The sequence below is a fragment of the Eubalaena glacialis genome, chromosome 16 (genome assembly GCF_028564815.1).
Source record: "Eubalaena glacialis isolate mEubGla1 chromosome 16, mEubGla1.1.hap2.+ XY, whole genome shotgun sequence".
NCBI classification, from domain to species: Eukaryota; Metazoa; Chordata; class Mammalia; order Artiodactyla; family Balaenidae; genus Eubalaena; species Eubalaena glacialis.
This window is the reverse complement of record NC_083731.1, coordinates 12424038-12441628: the sequence shown is the minus strand read 5'-3', so window position 1 is coordinate 12441628 and position 17591 is coordinate 12424038. Positions and strand designations below refer to the sequence as shown.

The following is a 17591-nucleotide window of genomic DNA, read 5'->3' as shown; positions in this document are numbered from 1 at the left end:
CAAAACTCTTGGCTGGATTTATGTTTGAGTTAAACAGCACTTTCCATGAACAGTAACAATCTGCCTGCGAGTATAAAAACAAAAAGTGTGACATGCTTTGTTGAAATGTTAATATCCAGAAGTAGAAAAAATATAGGCATGAGATCATTTGAAGACTAAAAAGAGATAAAGGAAGTTAAGGTACCAAATATCTATTAATCACTAGCTCAATTTAATTTTTAAATGCCAAGCTGTTAAAAATCACAATATTCTTCTGGGGATCTTGGGCCAGAGTGGAGAGAAAGGGTTCCATTTAGAGGGTGAGAGCCTCGCTCTTTGCTTAGGTGGGACAAAGAGAAAATGCGTTTAGAGCACCTTTGAGGTGGGGTGACATGAGAGAATAAACCCTATCCTCCCTGCTGTCGGCTCCCTGGATGGGCATCAGAGCCACAGCCGGACCTACCCCTCTCAGCTCAGAGCAAGAAGAGGCCAAGTGGTCAGGCCCAGCAGCAGTGATTGAGGACAGGGCCTGTCCATTCTGATGGAGTGCAGGGAACAGAAGGTGGGGTTGGAGGCGAGCAGTGGAAGATGCTTCCAGAGGCAGGGAGGGATCAACACCAAAGTAGGAATGAGTGCAAAGAGGAGGCTGGCAATGGGGAAGGCAAACTGGACTGATGTCAAAGCTTTCTTTGGCACTTGTGTTTATTTTTAACCATGAGACTATGAATAGAAAACATATAGGGGAATAATTCTGCCTGGTTTGTGAAGATTATTTTAAACACAATGATGCCATAGTTAATTAGATCTTTACCAGCCACATTTGATTCATTGAACAAATGTAGGTGATCTGTTTTTCACTTTGGTGTAGAGCATTGTAGATGAGCAAAGTCTAGTTGTGTCTTAAGACCAAGAGATGATTAAGCACAAGATAATCACATAATCGAACAGATTGGAATTAGGTTCTTAAAAAAAAAAGCTTATTTGGGGGAGAAATCAGAAAGCTGCTTGTATAGCAGACCTGTGAAATCATAGATGGACATTCAAGAAAGAAGGAGTAGTTCTCAAAAGGCTGGTCCTTAACTAGCATGGTGACACAGAAGTCCAATCTCAAAGGATTGCATAGGAACGAATAATAATCTCTTACAGGCTTTGGTGGAAAGTTGGTGGGGAAAGTGAGTGTGGGAGAAATAAGTAGTAAATGGTGTTTCCTGGGTGGTGGTCAGGCCCTCTCCCTTTTCAGTCAAGGGGTGTGTCTTTTTAGGCCAGGGTGGTTTGAGTCAATGACCCATCTTATTGAGGTGACTCCATGGTTTCTGCTCTGCTGACCTCAGGGCCAGCCCTCTGTGTCACAGGGAGAGTGTTCGAGGTTTCACTGAGAGGAAGGGGAGGTTCCCATATGGAATTTGGTGGGAAACTTCTGGGAAGGAACCTGACTGACCCTTCAGGAGAAGGAAGAGCCTTGGTCAAGAAGAACCTACAAAATGAGGCTCACAAACTGGATGTTTTTTCCAGAAGAAAAGAGCTGAAGGGTGACTCGTAAGATGCAGCCCTGAGGTCTATACTTCACACCACAGGTGACCCTTGAGTGCCCCTTCTGTGACTTTCTTTGTCACTGAGACAAAGGGTCATTCTTTCTCTGCCTCTTCTCCATCGGCCCTTGTGTGAATTTACTGCCATAACAAAGTCCCACAGGCTGGGTGTCTTAACAGAGATTTATTTTCTCAACAGAGATTTATTTTCTCACAGTTCTGGAGGCCGGAAGTTTAGATCAAGGTGTTGGCAGGGTTGGTTTTTCCTGAGGCCTCTCTCCTCGGCTTGCAGATGGCCACCGTCTCCCTGTGTCCTCACATGGCCTTTCCTCTGTGCATCCCTGGTGTCTGTGTGTTCAAATTTCCTCTTATAAGGACACCAGTCAGATTGGATTAGGGCCCATCTTAATCACGGTTTTAAATTGGTCACCTCTTTTAAGACCCTATCTCCGAATGCTGTCACATTCTGAGTTACATGGGGTTAGTGCTCCAAGGTAAGAATTCTGGGGGACACAATTCAGTCCATAACAACCCCCATGGCTGGGCATGTTTGTTCTTTTTGCTTTTTCATTGCCATGTTCTCCCCCCACCCCTTTCACATTCCCTCTCACCCTGGCTTTCACTTCTACAGCGAGATGGACCCTGTACCCAAAGCCCAAATCCAGCTCCGCCTCCACCACAGCCTGCTGGATATCCTCTTATAACCTTCAACGTGTCCCCAGTCAAACACACACCTTCCCCTCCCACTTCTTCCCTTCTGCCCTGATTTAAAACCTTCTGGTCACTGTTATACTTTAATCTCCTTCTTCTCAGTAGCTAACCGTTTACAACACCGGGTTAATTTTTCCATAAAAGTGGGTTTTATAGCATTATCTTTTTATTTACGTCGCCACTGTTCAGGCTATCCCCTCGAGCTCAAATTGTTGCCTTAGCTTTGTAACTGGACTCCCCCAGCCCCTGCCAGCCCGTCTCTTTTTCCAGCGCATTAGTATGTATCATCTTCACATTCATTTTTCTCAAGTTCTACTTTTGTTGTGTCATTATTCTTATTCAGTGAGTCCCTACAGGGTGAAGACCGTATTTCTTAGCTAGGCATTTGATGTCCTTTGTGGTCTGATGCCAACCTAGTTTCCAAATGCATCTTTAACTCTGCAGCATTGATTCTCACTTGTCTTCCTAAATGCCCCCTGATTTCTGTCCCATAGCTTTCTTGATGCTGTTCTACTTCCCTGGAATTCCTTCTCCTTGTGTGTTCCTGTCTCCTTCCAAGCATTACCCAACATTTGAGACTCAGTTGAGTTCAGTTCCTACCTTCTGCATGATGGAGAAGATAACTTTGTCAATACTGTAATATATAGAATGGTTTCCTGGGAAAGGGGGAACAGTTGGGGGAGGGTGGCAGGAAAGAAATTAATTAGGAGGAAAAGAAGAAATCGAGAGAAAAGACCCTACTAACGTCACCTGGGTTTGTGTGAGTGTGTGTTTCGTTTCCTCAACCAGATTATAAACTCGGGAGCTACAAGATACGTTTTATCTATTTATCTTGATAATGCCCACATTACTTGGTATGTTCCTGGATCCATAAAAGGTAACTGATGGATGCTAATGATATGGATTAGGCACTGCTCATTATCTTCCCAGCAGACCGGAAGTGTGTGAAAAGTGGTGCCTAGCTCATTGTAGACCCTGAATAATAATACGTAGAACACAACTGAATCTGTCGTATTAAGAGCTGACTGTAAGACTAGAAAAGGATAAACTATGTAAAAATATGCAGAAGGATAAAATATGCACAAATATTTGCATGCCTTGAGTGGCTAAAGGTGACGCTGTGTGTGAATGAGCTGAAAGCTCATCAGCTCGTGTGATTCCTGCACAGGGGGTGGGAGCTGGCCCTCTTGTGCTTTGGGGACGAGGCCACAGTGACAGGCAGAAGGCGACAGTTGTTACTGAGGTGGTTTCGGTGAGTCTCCTGATGTATTTTCCTTCTCTCTGCTTCCTGCAGGTATCATATAATCTGCTCTCATCATGGGAGAAATAGAGCAGAGGCCAACTCCAGGATCGAGACTGGGGGCCCCGGAGAATTCGGGGATCAGTACCTTGGAACATGGACAGAAGCCTCCCCCCACGCCTTCAGGAAAACTCATGTCCGTCAGAATCCAGATGCTGGATGACACCCAGGAGGCCTTTGAAGTTCCGGTAAGTTGGGGGCAGCCTTCGGCATGGAGAGGCTCATGTCGTTCCTGTGTTTTGGTGACGCGAGCTGGCAGGTCTGCGTGTTCAGCAGCGCCCTGCCCACCCTCGCCATGCTCCTCTGGCGCGTTCTGGTTCCCAGCTCTCAGTTTTTGGATTTATGCGTGGACCGCGTCCAGTGATATCAGTGGGTGTGTCATTTGAATTTTACTCTGATTTTCCATGTTCAAATAGATATCTGTGTGTATATGCCTATGTATGTATTACTTATATATTTGAATTGGTGGGAACTGTGGTCTGCGTCTCAGTCTAATTTGCTTATTACAAGCCGTTCCTCTCAACGTCGATGCATGTGTGTGAGCGCCCCGTTTCTCTAGTTTACTGGCAAGAAAGTTCCGAGAAAACCAGCAAAGACCTGAATGGGTGTTCTGACATCAGCAGTTGCCGAGCATGTTTGTGGGTGGGGAGTCGCGGTGCAGAAGAACCCTGATCCCAGCCCCCAGTGTGGCAGCCCTAGAACTGAAGAGGCCCCGTCCCAGGGGCGGACCAGAGGGGTGTCCAGGAGCCGGGCAGAGAAGAAGGACCGGCAGCCTTGGCCTTGCCCATCCGCTAGGGCTGCATACCCCCACGGTTCTGGTGTTTCCCTCAGAGCCCCTGCCTCATGGCCCCTTGCCCTCCCTCATCCTTCTCCCCAAGCTCCTCCTGAAATCTGACTGCTGCTAGCGGTTCGGGAACCACCACCAGTTAGTTCTGTGCAGATGGAGAATTTGTTCCTGTGGCAGGGAGAGTCCAGACGTGTGTGTCCACCTCTGTAGAACTCTGACTGCACTCGCCTCAAGAATTAATTAGTATCCAGAGAATTCACAGCACACTCTGGCTGTTTTCCGTGTTCTCCCTTGGGTACTAAGCCCACATCTCACGTGGCTTGTGTGTGGGGGGGAAGGAAATAACTCTTGCATTCCAAACAGCCAAACTGTAAGCAAACTTTGGGAACGTAACCTGTTTTTAAAGTGGAGACGATCCATCTATTATTCCCGATGGCTAGAGCAACTAAAATTTAACAGTTGGCATTCATGTCTGCAGCTCATCATTTAATGGTTTATGTAATATGATTCACTAAGTCATATTCATTTCAAAGACTGTTGTTCAGAGGGTGTGAATTACCATTAAGTGTCTCAGGGAAGATAAACCTCAGAAAAGCTATGTTTAAACCTGCCAATTTATTGCACATTGCCAGCGCGACCTTTGTATCTTTCTAATTGTTGTGGAATTCCTGTCTCTTCAAGGACTTGAACTTCTTCATATTCTGAGGCACAAAGCCGTTGCTAATCTGCTGAAATTGTAAAAATAGATTGAGGGGCACACCTGCCAGCCTGGTAGAGTCAGGCCTTCTGCAACATGTCCCAGCCTCCTCTCCTCCCCCCCCCCCCCCCCCCCGCCGCACCCCACATGCCTCCCGCACCCCGCCTCCTTTCTCTTCATTGCCAGACTGGTTTGGTGAGGTATTTCATTTCAGTGTCTCCTCTTTGGTACTGCTAAGGACTTCTGAGCCCAAGTCTCTAGCAACGCATTCTTTTAAATGGTGTTCCCGTATGTGGTTTGGACCAAGGGCCAGCAAATGCTGCTGTTGTGTGCACGAGCTACAGGAAGAATTGTACTATATTCACTTGCAGTTCTTGTTTCCCTGAACCAAAGGATGTCAAAACTCCGGTCCTAGCTACTATTTAGCTAGGAACTATATAGGAACTCCCTGCCTAAGAAATAGGAATGGAAGTGTGTTTGCATCTTTTAAAAATGATTTTACTTGATAATTTCTGTTGTCTGTGCTTTGCATTTGTAACTCCTCTGCCTGGAAGGTTTCTCATACCACCCCCTTCCCGCATAAACTCCTATGCATCCTTAGAGGTCCTATCTGTTTTACCCAGATGCCAACTTCTTGAGGCAGTGGCTGGGGGTGTTTTCTTCCCCCATTTCGGACCTCTTTGCTCATACATCTGTCGGGGTGGAGCTGAACCACTGAGATTCAAATCCCAGCTTCACCTACTGACGCATTAATCACCTTGGGCAAGGTACTTAATCTCTCTGTATCTCAGTTTTCTCCTCTGTAAAATGAGGCTAATCATAAACCCTACCTCATTTTATGAGAATAAAAGAGTTGATACAAATAAAGGAACAACTCTCGGCACATACTAAGAACTTGGACCATAATATGATTAGTGGTACCAATGGGCATTTGCCGCTTCACTGCTGGCTTCTCGGGGCTGGGACCTTGCCTTACTGTCTCATCCCCAGCACCTTGCACAGCGCCTGGCATGTAGTAGGTGCTCATTAAGTGTTTGCTGACTGAATATTAGGAGTAGACTGAATCTTACAAGTAGAATTAATGCTATTGTTAGTTTTTCACATGCCTCATCCATTCATGTTTAATTTTTATTTTTGGAGTTGAGTCAAAATGTTCCTTCTCAACCCATGGGCAACAGATGTTTTCCATAACTGCCTGTAGAAAGGCAGCAATCAGCATTTTTATTGACTAAGCTGATTCTAAATTGCTACCTTGTGGTCTTTAAGAACAGAATCAGCCAGGTCTCTGCACAGCTGGGAAGCATCAGGCTGGCTGTGGTGACTCAGCCGCTGTGCTTGGGATTGGAGCGGAGGGACGCAGGATCACAAGAGACCCAGCTCCCCATAAGTGCTTTAAACCTTGCTCCAAAACTTTCTGCTGGGAATTCATCAAGGCCAAGTGTCTGAGCCTGGAAGTGTCCCCTTAGCCCACACGTGCTCCCTCCTCAGATTGGGCACCCCACAAGGATGAATTCTCCTCGCTAATTCACATTCATCACACACATGAGCAGGCACTTGGCCAGAAGTCGTTACAGTTTCCCTTGGGGGACATTCTTCCATGAACCACAGCTTTCCTTGGGGGATTGAGTTTCCTGGGCCTTTCCTAAGACTTTTGTTTTAGAGGATGGATGAAGGCAAAGTCATCATTTAAAAATGCATGTTCCCTAAACACTTTCTGGCACAGATAACCACACCAGTGTTCATCATTTCTTATAGCCTTGAATGAAGTCTTACTAAAGAGTTGAATCCTTTGAAAAGCATGAGCAGTGAGCATCAGACTTTTCTACGCCATGGCTAGTTCTACCGCCACCTTTGCTCTTGAACTTGGACAGTCTTTTTAGGTATTTCCTCTACAGAGTTGAAAGTTCAAAAGTAATATTTATAGTAAATTCTTTCGGGGCGTTTTATCATTTTTATGTGGAAAAGGCTGTGCAGATAAGCCCCAACCTGTGGTTTGTGATTTATGCAGCTTTCCCTTCCAACCAGAGATTATAAATCGAGGTGACTTGTGTGGGTCTGAAAGGGTTAAATGACTCCCTCCACTCCCACCCCCGCCAGGACCATCCCCCTTGAAGGTTCCTGAGAAGGTTTGATGTGTCCTGTCCTCACGACCCCGCTGGTAAACAAATGCTGTTCCTACTGATGTTTGCAGGGTGAAGCAGATGGCGTCTTCCCCAAGTGTTTTTTCAGTTTGTGTGTTTTCATTAGCAAGGCCACTCTAGCAGGAGTGGAGAAGAGCAGAGGAAATAAAACGGAGCCGTGTTTTGCTGCTTTTGAGCAGCCCTGGTGAAAACGCTTGGGAGAGACGCTCACAGGTGATGCCAAGACGCCTGGCCTTTGTTGCAGAGTGGGCGTGGCCTGGTGCAGGTGTGGAGCGCTCTGTGTCAGCCACAGCCTTCCCGGGGAGTAATCATGTGCCCTGTGTTTGTGTCTTGTCGTTGCTTTACTCAGAAGCCTTTACAGCTCCCAGCTGCCTGAGGATCAAGTATGGATTTCTTAGTCTGGGGAGGCTGGGAGAGAGCTCGGGCCTTCCTGGAGGGCCCGCTGCAGCTGTCTGAGCTGCTCCAGCTACTTCGTTGTTATTCCCCACTGCTGTGCCCGGTTGGTTCATCCTGTGCGTTAGCATCTCGAGCCAGAAAATTCTCTTACCTGTTTACATGCTTATTTTTGGCCTCCCACAGGTAGAATGGGACCTCTGTGGAGGCACGGCCTCTTTTGTTCTTGCTTATCATCAGATTCTACACCTCAGCAGTGCCTGGACCCAGCCGATGCCATAACCTGTGACCGACTGCCCACACCTCTGTTCAATCATTTGCCTCTCGCAAGTGACGAAAGGTGGCTGGCGCTGTCATCTCTGTAAGATGAGGGAACCCTTGGGGAGTGCTTCGAGTCCCTTCATCACATTTGCACAGGGTTGGGATAGGACTGGGATTCGAACCCGGCCCTCATGACCCCAACGTTGTCCGCCTTCCCCGACCCTGAGCTGCCGCTTCTTATAAGATCTGTGGGCTTCCACTGTCTTGCCCTATTGGATCTTTTCAAACTTGCCTCCAAGGCTCCCAGACAGAAGGCACCGCAGCCTCATCTCGGGGCTGCTCTGGTTCTTTTTCCATTTGTAAACACCGGCCAACATCCACTAACAAATTTGTCAAGATCACCTCAGCGTCCAAGCCTCCCCGTGGCTCTTGGTGGGGGCCATCTCTCTCTTCTTGTAGTATGTGTTATGCGTACCTCTAATTAGACTTTGAGTCACAGGCTCCAGTCTTGCTTCTCTCCCTAATTAGTTCCCTTATAACCCTGCTGTGACTTGGTTTCCTTATTAGCAAAATGAGGTGTTTGGTCCAGATGATACTACAGGCTTTTTTTTCTCCCTTTCTTTTTTTGGAAGTCAGCACCTTGTGTTGACATCTTTGTTGATGAATTACCTTTTCATGACTGTATTTGTTAATTCCCCAGGCAGATGGTAAACTCTCTCAGAAGAGGGATTTTTCATCTTAAAAAAAACACAAAATTCTAAAAGCCTCCTCAGAGATGGTAGTTACTGTGTAACTAGTAAGGGCTCAAACCAATGTGGTCAGGGTGAATAAGCAGGCAGTATACAATATGTTGCTTATGGAGCATCAGGAAATGTTAGGATTTTGTGTGTGTGTGTGTGTGTGTGTGTGTGTGTGTTGGTGGGAGGTGGGGTAACTTACATAAATCTCACTAAACTAAATTGGGCCAAACTTTATGCCACTTGAAAATTGTAGGTAGAAGATGGAAAGAAATCAGATATTTTCTAGACAACACATTATTAGCAGGAAGCAAACAAGTTTGTTGAAAACAAACAAATAAAAGTTTTTAGAAAAATAATTAGGTTCCATGTCATAATAAAAGGGTTTTTTTTTTAGGGAGGGCAAAACTGCCTATGTTATCTCAGACCTAATTAGGAGTCTCACACGGTCAGCCCATAAATGATTAAACATTTATTTCATTTTCTTACATTTTGAAATGGAGCAGTCGTTTAATTTCTTTAATTTTCACTGAAGCCTGGGCTTGACGTCAGTCGAGGGCTTGTTTCTCCAAGGGCTTTGTGGTTCTGCAAAAGGTCGTAAATGGTTAGAGAATTTGAAAACTGTCTTCATAGGCTTGCGCTCAGAAAAAAGGACGTAGCAGAAGTTTGTCTTTTTAAAAAGCTCTGTGTGTCCTTTTGGGGACTCCCCAGTTTACATCGGGAAAAGCTGAGGCTGATGGTTTGGAGCTGGCCTTGTGTCACTCACAGCCACTGTGTCTGTAGAAAAGCATGGTCCTTTTTTCTGTCTTTGTCTTATTTTGAATGATTTTGTTTCCCTTTTTAATTTCTATTTCAGCCATCTTAGAGACGATGCCTTTTTGGATAAGCCACTAAATGTCTTTTTTTTTTTTCTCCCCAAAGAGGTGGAATGTACATTTAACCGAGATCTTGGGGGGAAATATATCTTCCTTTTTAATACGTGCTCTGCTTCTCAATTCCCCTGGAATCGCAGGTCCCCCGGCAGTGGGGTTATTCCTTGCAGTTGATTGGATTATATGATCTTAGAAGGCAGGTGTGCGTTCAGGGGTCCTTTATTTTTTTCTTTTGCATAAAGTGCACGTAAGAGGTGATGGTGGTGATACCGAGACCTAAATAAAATTTAATTGACCATTTAAACCAGAAGGGAGATGTGTGTGCCCAGAGCTCCATTAACTGCCCCTTAAGCAGCTGCAGTTTTGAACCAGAATGAGGGGAAGGAATTTCACAAGTTCACTCAGCTTTTTAAAAATGAGTCCATATTTCTTCTCCCTTATCAGTGTTGCTTTTGGCTCCTATTATTAGCAGAGTTTCTGAAAGAGTATTTATGTCCACTCCGCTTTGCATGGTCCTTTATGTGTTTTATTTAACTTGAATGATAAATGGTCCGTCTGGGTCTGGTCTCATGATGTTAAATTTAAGGGCTATTTTAATAGATAAAAAAATTTTTTTTCATAATTCATTTCAGTGGAATACTGTTAGCCTTCCTTTCTAGTTCCTTAGAAGCAAAGAGTAGAACTTAAATGTTGGCCCGAAATGTTTGTGTGCCCCTTTCAACTTCACTGCAGACCCTTGATCAAAGTCATTTCTGAGGTTCTGACGTGATGGCAGGAATTCTGTAACAGCTGTTTGCTATTTTCTCCCTGAAAAGTCTCTCAGTAGAAACTAATGAATAAAAGGAATAAACTGTAATTGAGAATGTCTGTATCAGACATTAAAGTGGGCCAGTATTCTGGGGAAACGTAGCGAGTTTGAGAAGCTGCTTTTTTTCCTCCCCTCTTTTAAGTGGAGATAATAAATTGTCTGAATTATAAAAACAGAGTGGTTAAAGGGGAAAGTCCAGGACCGTGCATCCGGGCTTCAACGCTTACTAGCTGGGTGGCTCTGGGTGAGAAGATAACCACTCTCAACCCATGTCCTTGTCTCCGAATCCAGGGAACACGTACTTCATGGGGCTGAGGTGAAGCTCACGTGAAATACCTTCTGAGAAAACACCTCGCAGAGTCCTGGATGCAGATTAGTTTCTCCTTAAAAGCTAGTCTTTTTTTCTTCCTTTCACACTAAGCTTTACTCTCCTTCTTGTTCATTAGCAGAATTGAGACTGTGCTTGCATTGTAGAGCTCTTGGGTAGGTGAAATGGAAAAGAAGCATATGAAAACACTTTAAAATTAAAAACTAGCATACTTGTCAAGTGGACTAATTCCCTTTTTTTTTTTTACCCCCCCAGCTTTCTATATAGTCTCGCGTGAGTCTTTCCTGAAATAGAGATGAGGATCCCAGGTGGCTTTCAAAGGTCTGTAAGAAGGAAGTGCCACCTGGACAGGTGTGATACAGTCTCAGCTTCTCACAAGCACAGTTACTCCCTTTTTCCGACGTATCTGTAGCTCCTCGGAGCTTCAGTTCCCTTAGCTTTAACATCGAGGGGTGTTCGTGTAGCTTAAACATTTTATGTGCATGTCAGCTTCGCTGAGTTCTTGATCTCCTTCATTTACTTAGTCCAAAGCCTCTCAGTTTTCCTAGAGTCAGGATTTTCCTAGGAGAACCTCTCATCCCTCTGGCACAGGTTGGCTGTAGGATTTCAAGGTGGTGGACGGAGGGTTTCAGGACCCTCTAGGACGGGTCGTCTTCTCTGCTGGCTCCTTTGAAGGAAGCATTTAGCTGGCTAGATACCCCTGTGCTTGAATGTGAATGTGAAACATATTAACATACAAATCAGACTGATGTTTAAACTATCTGCTATTTTATTTTTTATGATTCACTTATTTGCTGTCTTTCATCAATTCGAACATTGGAGTTGGACATCATAGCTTTAACTCCTAAGAAAGATATTGGAATGATTTAATCAGTTTGGGATCTGTAGAGAAAATGATCGTGTGAAAGCAATTCTAAAAGTCATACTTGATAACTGTGAGCAAGAGCCTTATAGGTTTCTCCTTCCTCATTTATATAAACAGGAAGCTAGACTTGATACCCACAATAGAATTCCAGAGCGCTGGTGTTATCTTATGGAATGTGATCTTGGAAACACGATATGAGTCCCACGAATATTTGTGGACACGCACGGCAAGGTGTTGCTGATAAGAAAATGAACAAAAATAATGGCTACCCTTTAAAAAAAAAACCCTTGCTGTGTGCCAGACTTTGTGCTACATCTGTACTTACGTTCTTTCATTTATGGCTGATCAGTGAATCTATGAGGTAGGCATGAGTGACCCCAGTGAGGCGTAGAGGGCAGAAAGGGCTTGATCTAGGTCGTAGAGCTAGGGTCCTGCCCCAGCCCCTCTCTATACTTAAGCTCCGCTCTCCCCATGCCATTAGATGGGCTTCAGGGCCTCAGGGAGCCCACAGAGAGTCCAACCTACCACATCAGGCGTGCTGGTCCGTGAGACAGATGCCAATGATAGATACTCTTAAGTGGGTAGGATGGGTTAAGAGGGCTGAGCCTGCAGGAGGAAAGCCCAGTGACACACGGTGGTGACTGATAAGGGCCCCAGATGGAATGCTGGGGAGCTGACAGACACAGGAGAAGTGAAGGAGGTAGAATTGATAGGACTTGCAGTGTGTGGGAGGGGAGTACCCAAAGAGTGGGGAGCACAGACAGTCCTTACGTTTACACCGTGGCTTACGTTACGTGGCCTTACGTTTACGCCTGGGTGGCTCCGTGCTGCCACGGAGGACTAGGACATCGACTGGCCTTTCTGTGACAACTGTTGTACCGGAAATGATGCCTGCCTTTAGTTGACGTGAAAGGCGTGTTGCTAATTTGCTAGTGAGAGGCACTGCCTCATTTATAATCACAGAGAAGAATCTGTGACTCTATAAATGAACCTCTGAGAGTCACAGTGATTATGTAGATTGTGCAAACTGGAAGTATCAAATGGTGGTTGATTGCTTGCTTTCCATTTATATTAGGAAAATTATATTTACTCTGCATTTCAATTTCCTTGTCATCCAGAAGCAACTCTGTTCAACTTGCCACACGTAAGTGAAGGCCGGGCTGGGAAAGCATTGACACCCAGTGCCTTCAAACGACGTTCAAAATCCTTAGAAAGGAATGGGGGTGTTACCTGTCCTTTAATTTTGATGCCATTTACTGATGAGGCGAAATATCAAGTGCGTTTGGCTGTCATGTCATCTTCCATGGTCATTTGTCAGAATGTGTTTCCGCAAACAGAACTCAAATGCTCAATTACCTTTGATCTAGATATAAGGCTGAGTGTCTAAAGCATTGAAAAGCAAGACCCAAGAGCACTTGTTGAGTTATGAGAGTGTCAAGACAGTGCCTTTTTCACGGTTACAATCTGTGTTAGTTTCTTAGGGCCGCTGCGACGCGGTACCACAAACTGGGCGGGTTCAACGACAGAAATGCATTCTCTCTCAGTTCTGAAGGCCAGAAGTCCAAGATCAAGGTGTTGGCAGGATTGGATCCTTCTGAGGGAGAACCTGTTCCATGGCGCTCTCCTAGCTTCTGGGGCTTTGCTGGCAGTCTCTGGGGTGCCGTGCATCTCTGCATCCATCTTTACATGGCCTTTTCCCTATCTGGGTGTCTGTCTCCAAATTTACCCTTTTTATTTGGTTGGCCAAAAAGTTCGTTCGGGTTTTTTTCCTGCGATGTTATGGAAAAACCTGAACGAAATCTTTGGCCAGCCTAACGTAAGGAGAGCGGCCATACAGGATTAGGGCCCACCCTACTGACCTCATTTAAACTTGATGACCTCTGTAAAGATCCTATTTCCAAATAAGGTCACGTTCTGAAGTACAGGGGTTTAGCACTTCAGCCTGTGAGTTTGAGGGGGCCCCAATTCAGCTCATAGCAAAAGCTTATTTAAACAGTGGGGAAACGAAGGGGAAAGATCATCGGTATTACCCCGAGCCTAGAGACGGCTTTCGCTTAACACACGCCTTTTAAAAATAAAACACTGCAGTCTTTGTTCTCACTGAACATTTTGTAGAAAGATTTCCTTCTTGGTATATTTTTTAAAAACACAGTTAAAGCTCATTGTATGTAAGGCTGTCTGATGTATAACTCGAAGCATTCCTCAGTTCCTGATTCCAAGTACGTATCCCTGAACGAGGAACAGCAGAAACAGGAAATAAAAGGCATGCGTGACTGATCTTCCTAGGCTCCGGGGGACACTTGAATGGGATAGATGTCCAGTAATAAATAACTTGGTAACATTTTTATGGAGGTCCATGCCCCTGTGTTGGTGCTGTTTTTTCAGGGTTGGCATTGAGTTGGTTTTCCGAATCCTAGCTGAGCTGCCTCTCCATCGTGTCCCCTCCCATCACATCTGCCCTTCAACCTTGTAGGGCCCTCCCCTCCCTCGACCCTCTTCTCCCAGGGCACCCAGATTCTCCCTTGCTTTGCTGTGATTCTGGCGGCGGCTGCCGTTCTTTCTCCTCTGCTGCTACACAAGGCAGTTAAGAGTGATTGGAGTATAATTGCTTTACAATGGTGTGTTAGTTTCTGCTTTATGACAAAGTGAATCAGTTATACATATACATATGTTCCCATATCTCTTCCCTCTTGCATCTCCCTCCCTCCCACCCTCCCTATCCCACCCCTCTAGGTGGTCACAAAAGCACCGAGCTGATCTCCCTGTGCTATGCGGTTGCTTCCCACTAGCTATCTGTTTTACATTTGGTAGTGTATATATGTCTATGCCACTCTCTCACCCTGTCACATCTTACCCCTCCCCCTCCCCATATCCTCAAGTCCATTCTCTAGTAGGTCTATGTCTTTATTCTCGTCTTGTAAAGCAATTATACTCCAATAAAGATGTTAAAAAAAAAAAAAAGTGAGAGAGTGGCATGGACATATATACGCTACCAAATGTAAAATAGATAGCTAGTGGGAAGCAGCCGCAAAGCACAGGGAGATCAACTCGGTGTTTTGTGACCACCTAGAGGGGTGGGATAGGGAGGGTGGGAAGGAGGGAGATGCAAGAGGGAAGAGATATGGGGATATATGTATATGTATAGCTGATTCACTTTGTCATAAAGCGGAAACTAACACACCATTGTAAAGCAGTTATACTCCAATAAAGATGTTAAAAAAAAAAAAAAAAGAGTGATTGGAAAAAAATGTATCACAACAGCGGTTATTGCCACTGTAAATTTACAAACTCAGATCTTCCCTGGTCCTCGGAGCATCCCGGTTACCGTGCCAGAGTGCCCCCCTGCTTTCCTGGCTCCCACGGTGGCTGTCATAGACCTTCCCAGTCCCTTCCAGTCAGCTCTCGCGTTCCTGCGGCTACACAAGCTTAGTCTAAAGGGGCAAGAAGAGGGACTGGGTCTCAAGCGGGTCATGCTGTGGCCACGCAGGAGGGCCCGGCCAGCGGCAGCGATGGCCGTTGCCAGGGCCAGAGTAGGGCCAGGAGGGAACCCGAGGAGGGGTGGGTGGTGAGCCGCCCAGCTGTCTTCCTGACCCACCCGTACCCTGTCGGCGTCGCCTGTCCCTGAACCAGAGGCCCCCAGATGAGGAGCCCAAGGTGAGCAGTCTGTAGAGACCGGCCAGTGGGGCCGTGAGAGAAGGGCCAGGACACCCCATCTCTTGGGAGATGCCCAAGACTTGCACCTCACAGAGAAAGTTAAGGCCACCAGGCATGGGCTCCCAGGTTCCTGTCTCCTAAAACTTAGGCTCGTCTCTCTTCGCCTGCCTTCGTTTCCATCCTTGCAGCCTCGCCTCTGACCCTCCAACCTTCATTCCATCTCGCGCAGGACACTGCTTCCCATGGCAGGCGCCAACAAAAATGCCTTTTATTCACATATAAGTCCTGTGATTCATGGGCATGTTTTTATTTAATTTATAGACAATTTAATACTAGAATCCAGATGATTTAAAAAAAAAAAAAGGGCAGGCTGGTGCAGTAGTTATAGCGTGCACTGAATTTGTGAGATGAAACAAAACTTAGATATTGCTGTTGGCCATCTATCGTGCCTTTGCCCGATTTAGATATTTTTGTAAGTACCAAGATGACATATTTTATTAGAGCTGTTAACTGGAATGTCTGGTTTCGTAATAAGCACCAAGGAGTTCTCCTTCCCTTTGTTAACTGGGTCTCAGGTGTGTTGAGCAGCTCACCTATCCAGGTAGGTTTCATGGGGGTGATCAGAGGTCCTGTTTGCGGACCACGTGGTGAGGTGCCTGGACTCACCCTGCTCAGGGCTCTCCTGCTTTAAGCTCTCACCCATTATTCACAGCACAGAGGAAAACCTTCATTCCAAGCAAACTCTTGGTGTTGGCTACCTGTGAACTTTCCGAATCCCTAGTGACAAAGTTAACCTGTCTTTCCCTGCCCTGCCCCCCTTTCCTTCCCTTCCCTTTTCCCTTCCCTTCCCTTTTCCCTTCCCTTCCCTTCCCTTTTCCCTTCCCTTCCCTTTTTCCCTTCCCTTCCCTTCCCTTTTCCCTTCCCTTCCCTTTTCCCTTCCCTTCCCTTTTCCCTTCCCTTCCCTTTTCCCTTCCCTTCCCTTTTCCCTTCCCTTCCCTTTTCCCTTCCCTTCCCTTTCCTTTTCCCTTCCCTTCCCTTTCCTTTCCTTTCCTTTGGCAGTTTCTCTAAGATGGGCTTCCTCTTTTAGTGCCCACGGCTGCCGTCTCTTTTGAAGCTCCTGAAAGGTACATGGCAGCCTTAGCAAATAAAGTTTTAATTTTCTCTAGAAAACTGGTTCAGCAGAACCCAAGCCACTGCCAGCAGCCTGTAGGCACCCTGCCAACCCGGGGCTGTTTAGAGAGAGATTTATGTGGGTACAAGTCGCAATGCTTAGTTTCCAAACTTATTTTTGCCCTCTGTTTGGCTCCAAAAATGCTTGACCAAGGGGCCTGGAGAGTTGGTTTTGTTTTTGGTCATTGTTTCATGGTACACAAAGTACTAGATGAAATTAAGTTCTTTTTCTCTGTGCCCTGTACCCATGTGAACCCTGGAGCTGATCAGTGATGTTTCAGAGTCCTACTGGCAACACTTTGTGCAGTGGCATTGAAGCAATGCTTTAGGGGTCCATTTTCCTAGGCTACTCCATCACTCAGCAATGCAATTTGACATTTGGTGAAATATAATGTATCAGTTTGCAAGGGCTGCTGTAACATAGTACCAGGGAGGGGGCAGCTTAAACAACAGAAATTGATTGGCTCACAGTTCTGGAGGCTGGAAGTCTGAGATTAAGGTGTGGGCAGGGTTGGTTCCTTCTGAGGCTGTGAGGGAGAATCTTTTCCATGCCTCCCTGCTAGCTTCTGGTGGGTTGCTGGCCCTCTTTGGTGTTCTTTGGCTTGTAGATATATCTCTACCAATCTGTGCCTTCATCTTCACCTGGCCGTCTCCTTCTGTGTGTTTGCCCTAGTTTCTCCCTTTTATAAGGCCACAGTCATACTGGTTTAGGGCCCACCCTAACGACCCCATCGTAACTCAATCAGTTGCAAAGACCCATCTTCCAAATAAGGTCACTGACTACTGGGTGGGTGGGTGGAGTGGTTAGGACTCCAACATATGAACTTTGGGGAGATACAGTTCAACCTGTACATATAGCAGTTTTCATTGTCTGGCTTCTTTATGAAACATCATTTGAGAAATGGTTGGGCCATTTGCTGCTGTGACTTCTAGATGTGCAACTTGCATACCCAGTTTTCTGCTCTGGTTCCTTTGGGTCGCCATGTAGAATGGGGCATTTCCCTAATAGGTGGAGGAGAACTTTATCACATAAAACTCCCTTAAATCACATGTATGCATGATTAAAATGGGAACTGTAGTCTGGGCAGTCATATTAGATGGGAAATCTTGGCTGTTTCAATCAAGCAAACTGTAGGAGTGGGTTGGTTTGGAGTAATTTTCCTTCCTTCTCCAGCATTTTTTTGTGAATCAGCAACGGGAGAGTGCTGACTTGAAAGTCACTGAGTAGTATCTCCCAACATCACTCACTCTGATTTTGGCAAATAGCCATTCTTTTGATGTATTGGTCTAGGTTGAAAAAATAAGCCTTCACTGCTCTCCCAGCATCCTCTGTCTTGCAGCAGTTATGCCAGAGAGCAT

At 45.8% G+C, this 17591-nt stretch overlaps 1 protein-coding gene across 6 annotated transcripts in view; it reads left to right on the top strand.

Moving 5' to 3' along the window:
* FARP1 (FERM, ARH/RhoGEF and pleckstrin domain protein 1) overlaps positions 1 to 17591 on the top strand; it is a 291156-nt gene that overhangs the window by 53530 nt on the left and 220035 nt on the right. For all 6 annotated transcript variants that reach the window (XM_061171145.1, XM_061171147.1, XM_061171146.1 and 3 more), the window contains exon 2: positions 3514 to 3707. In XM_061171145.1, coding sequence (XP_061027128.1) covers positions 3537 to 3707 — 171 coding nt within the window. In that variant the 5' untranslated portion in view covers positions 3514 to 3536. The remainder of the gene's footprint in view (positions 1 to 3513; positions 3708 to 17591) is intronic.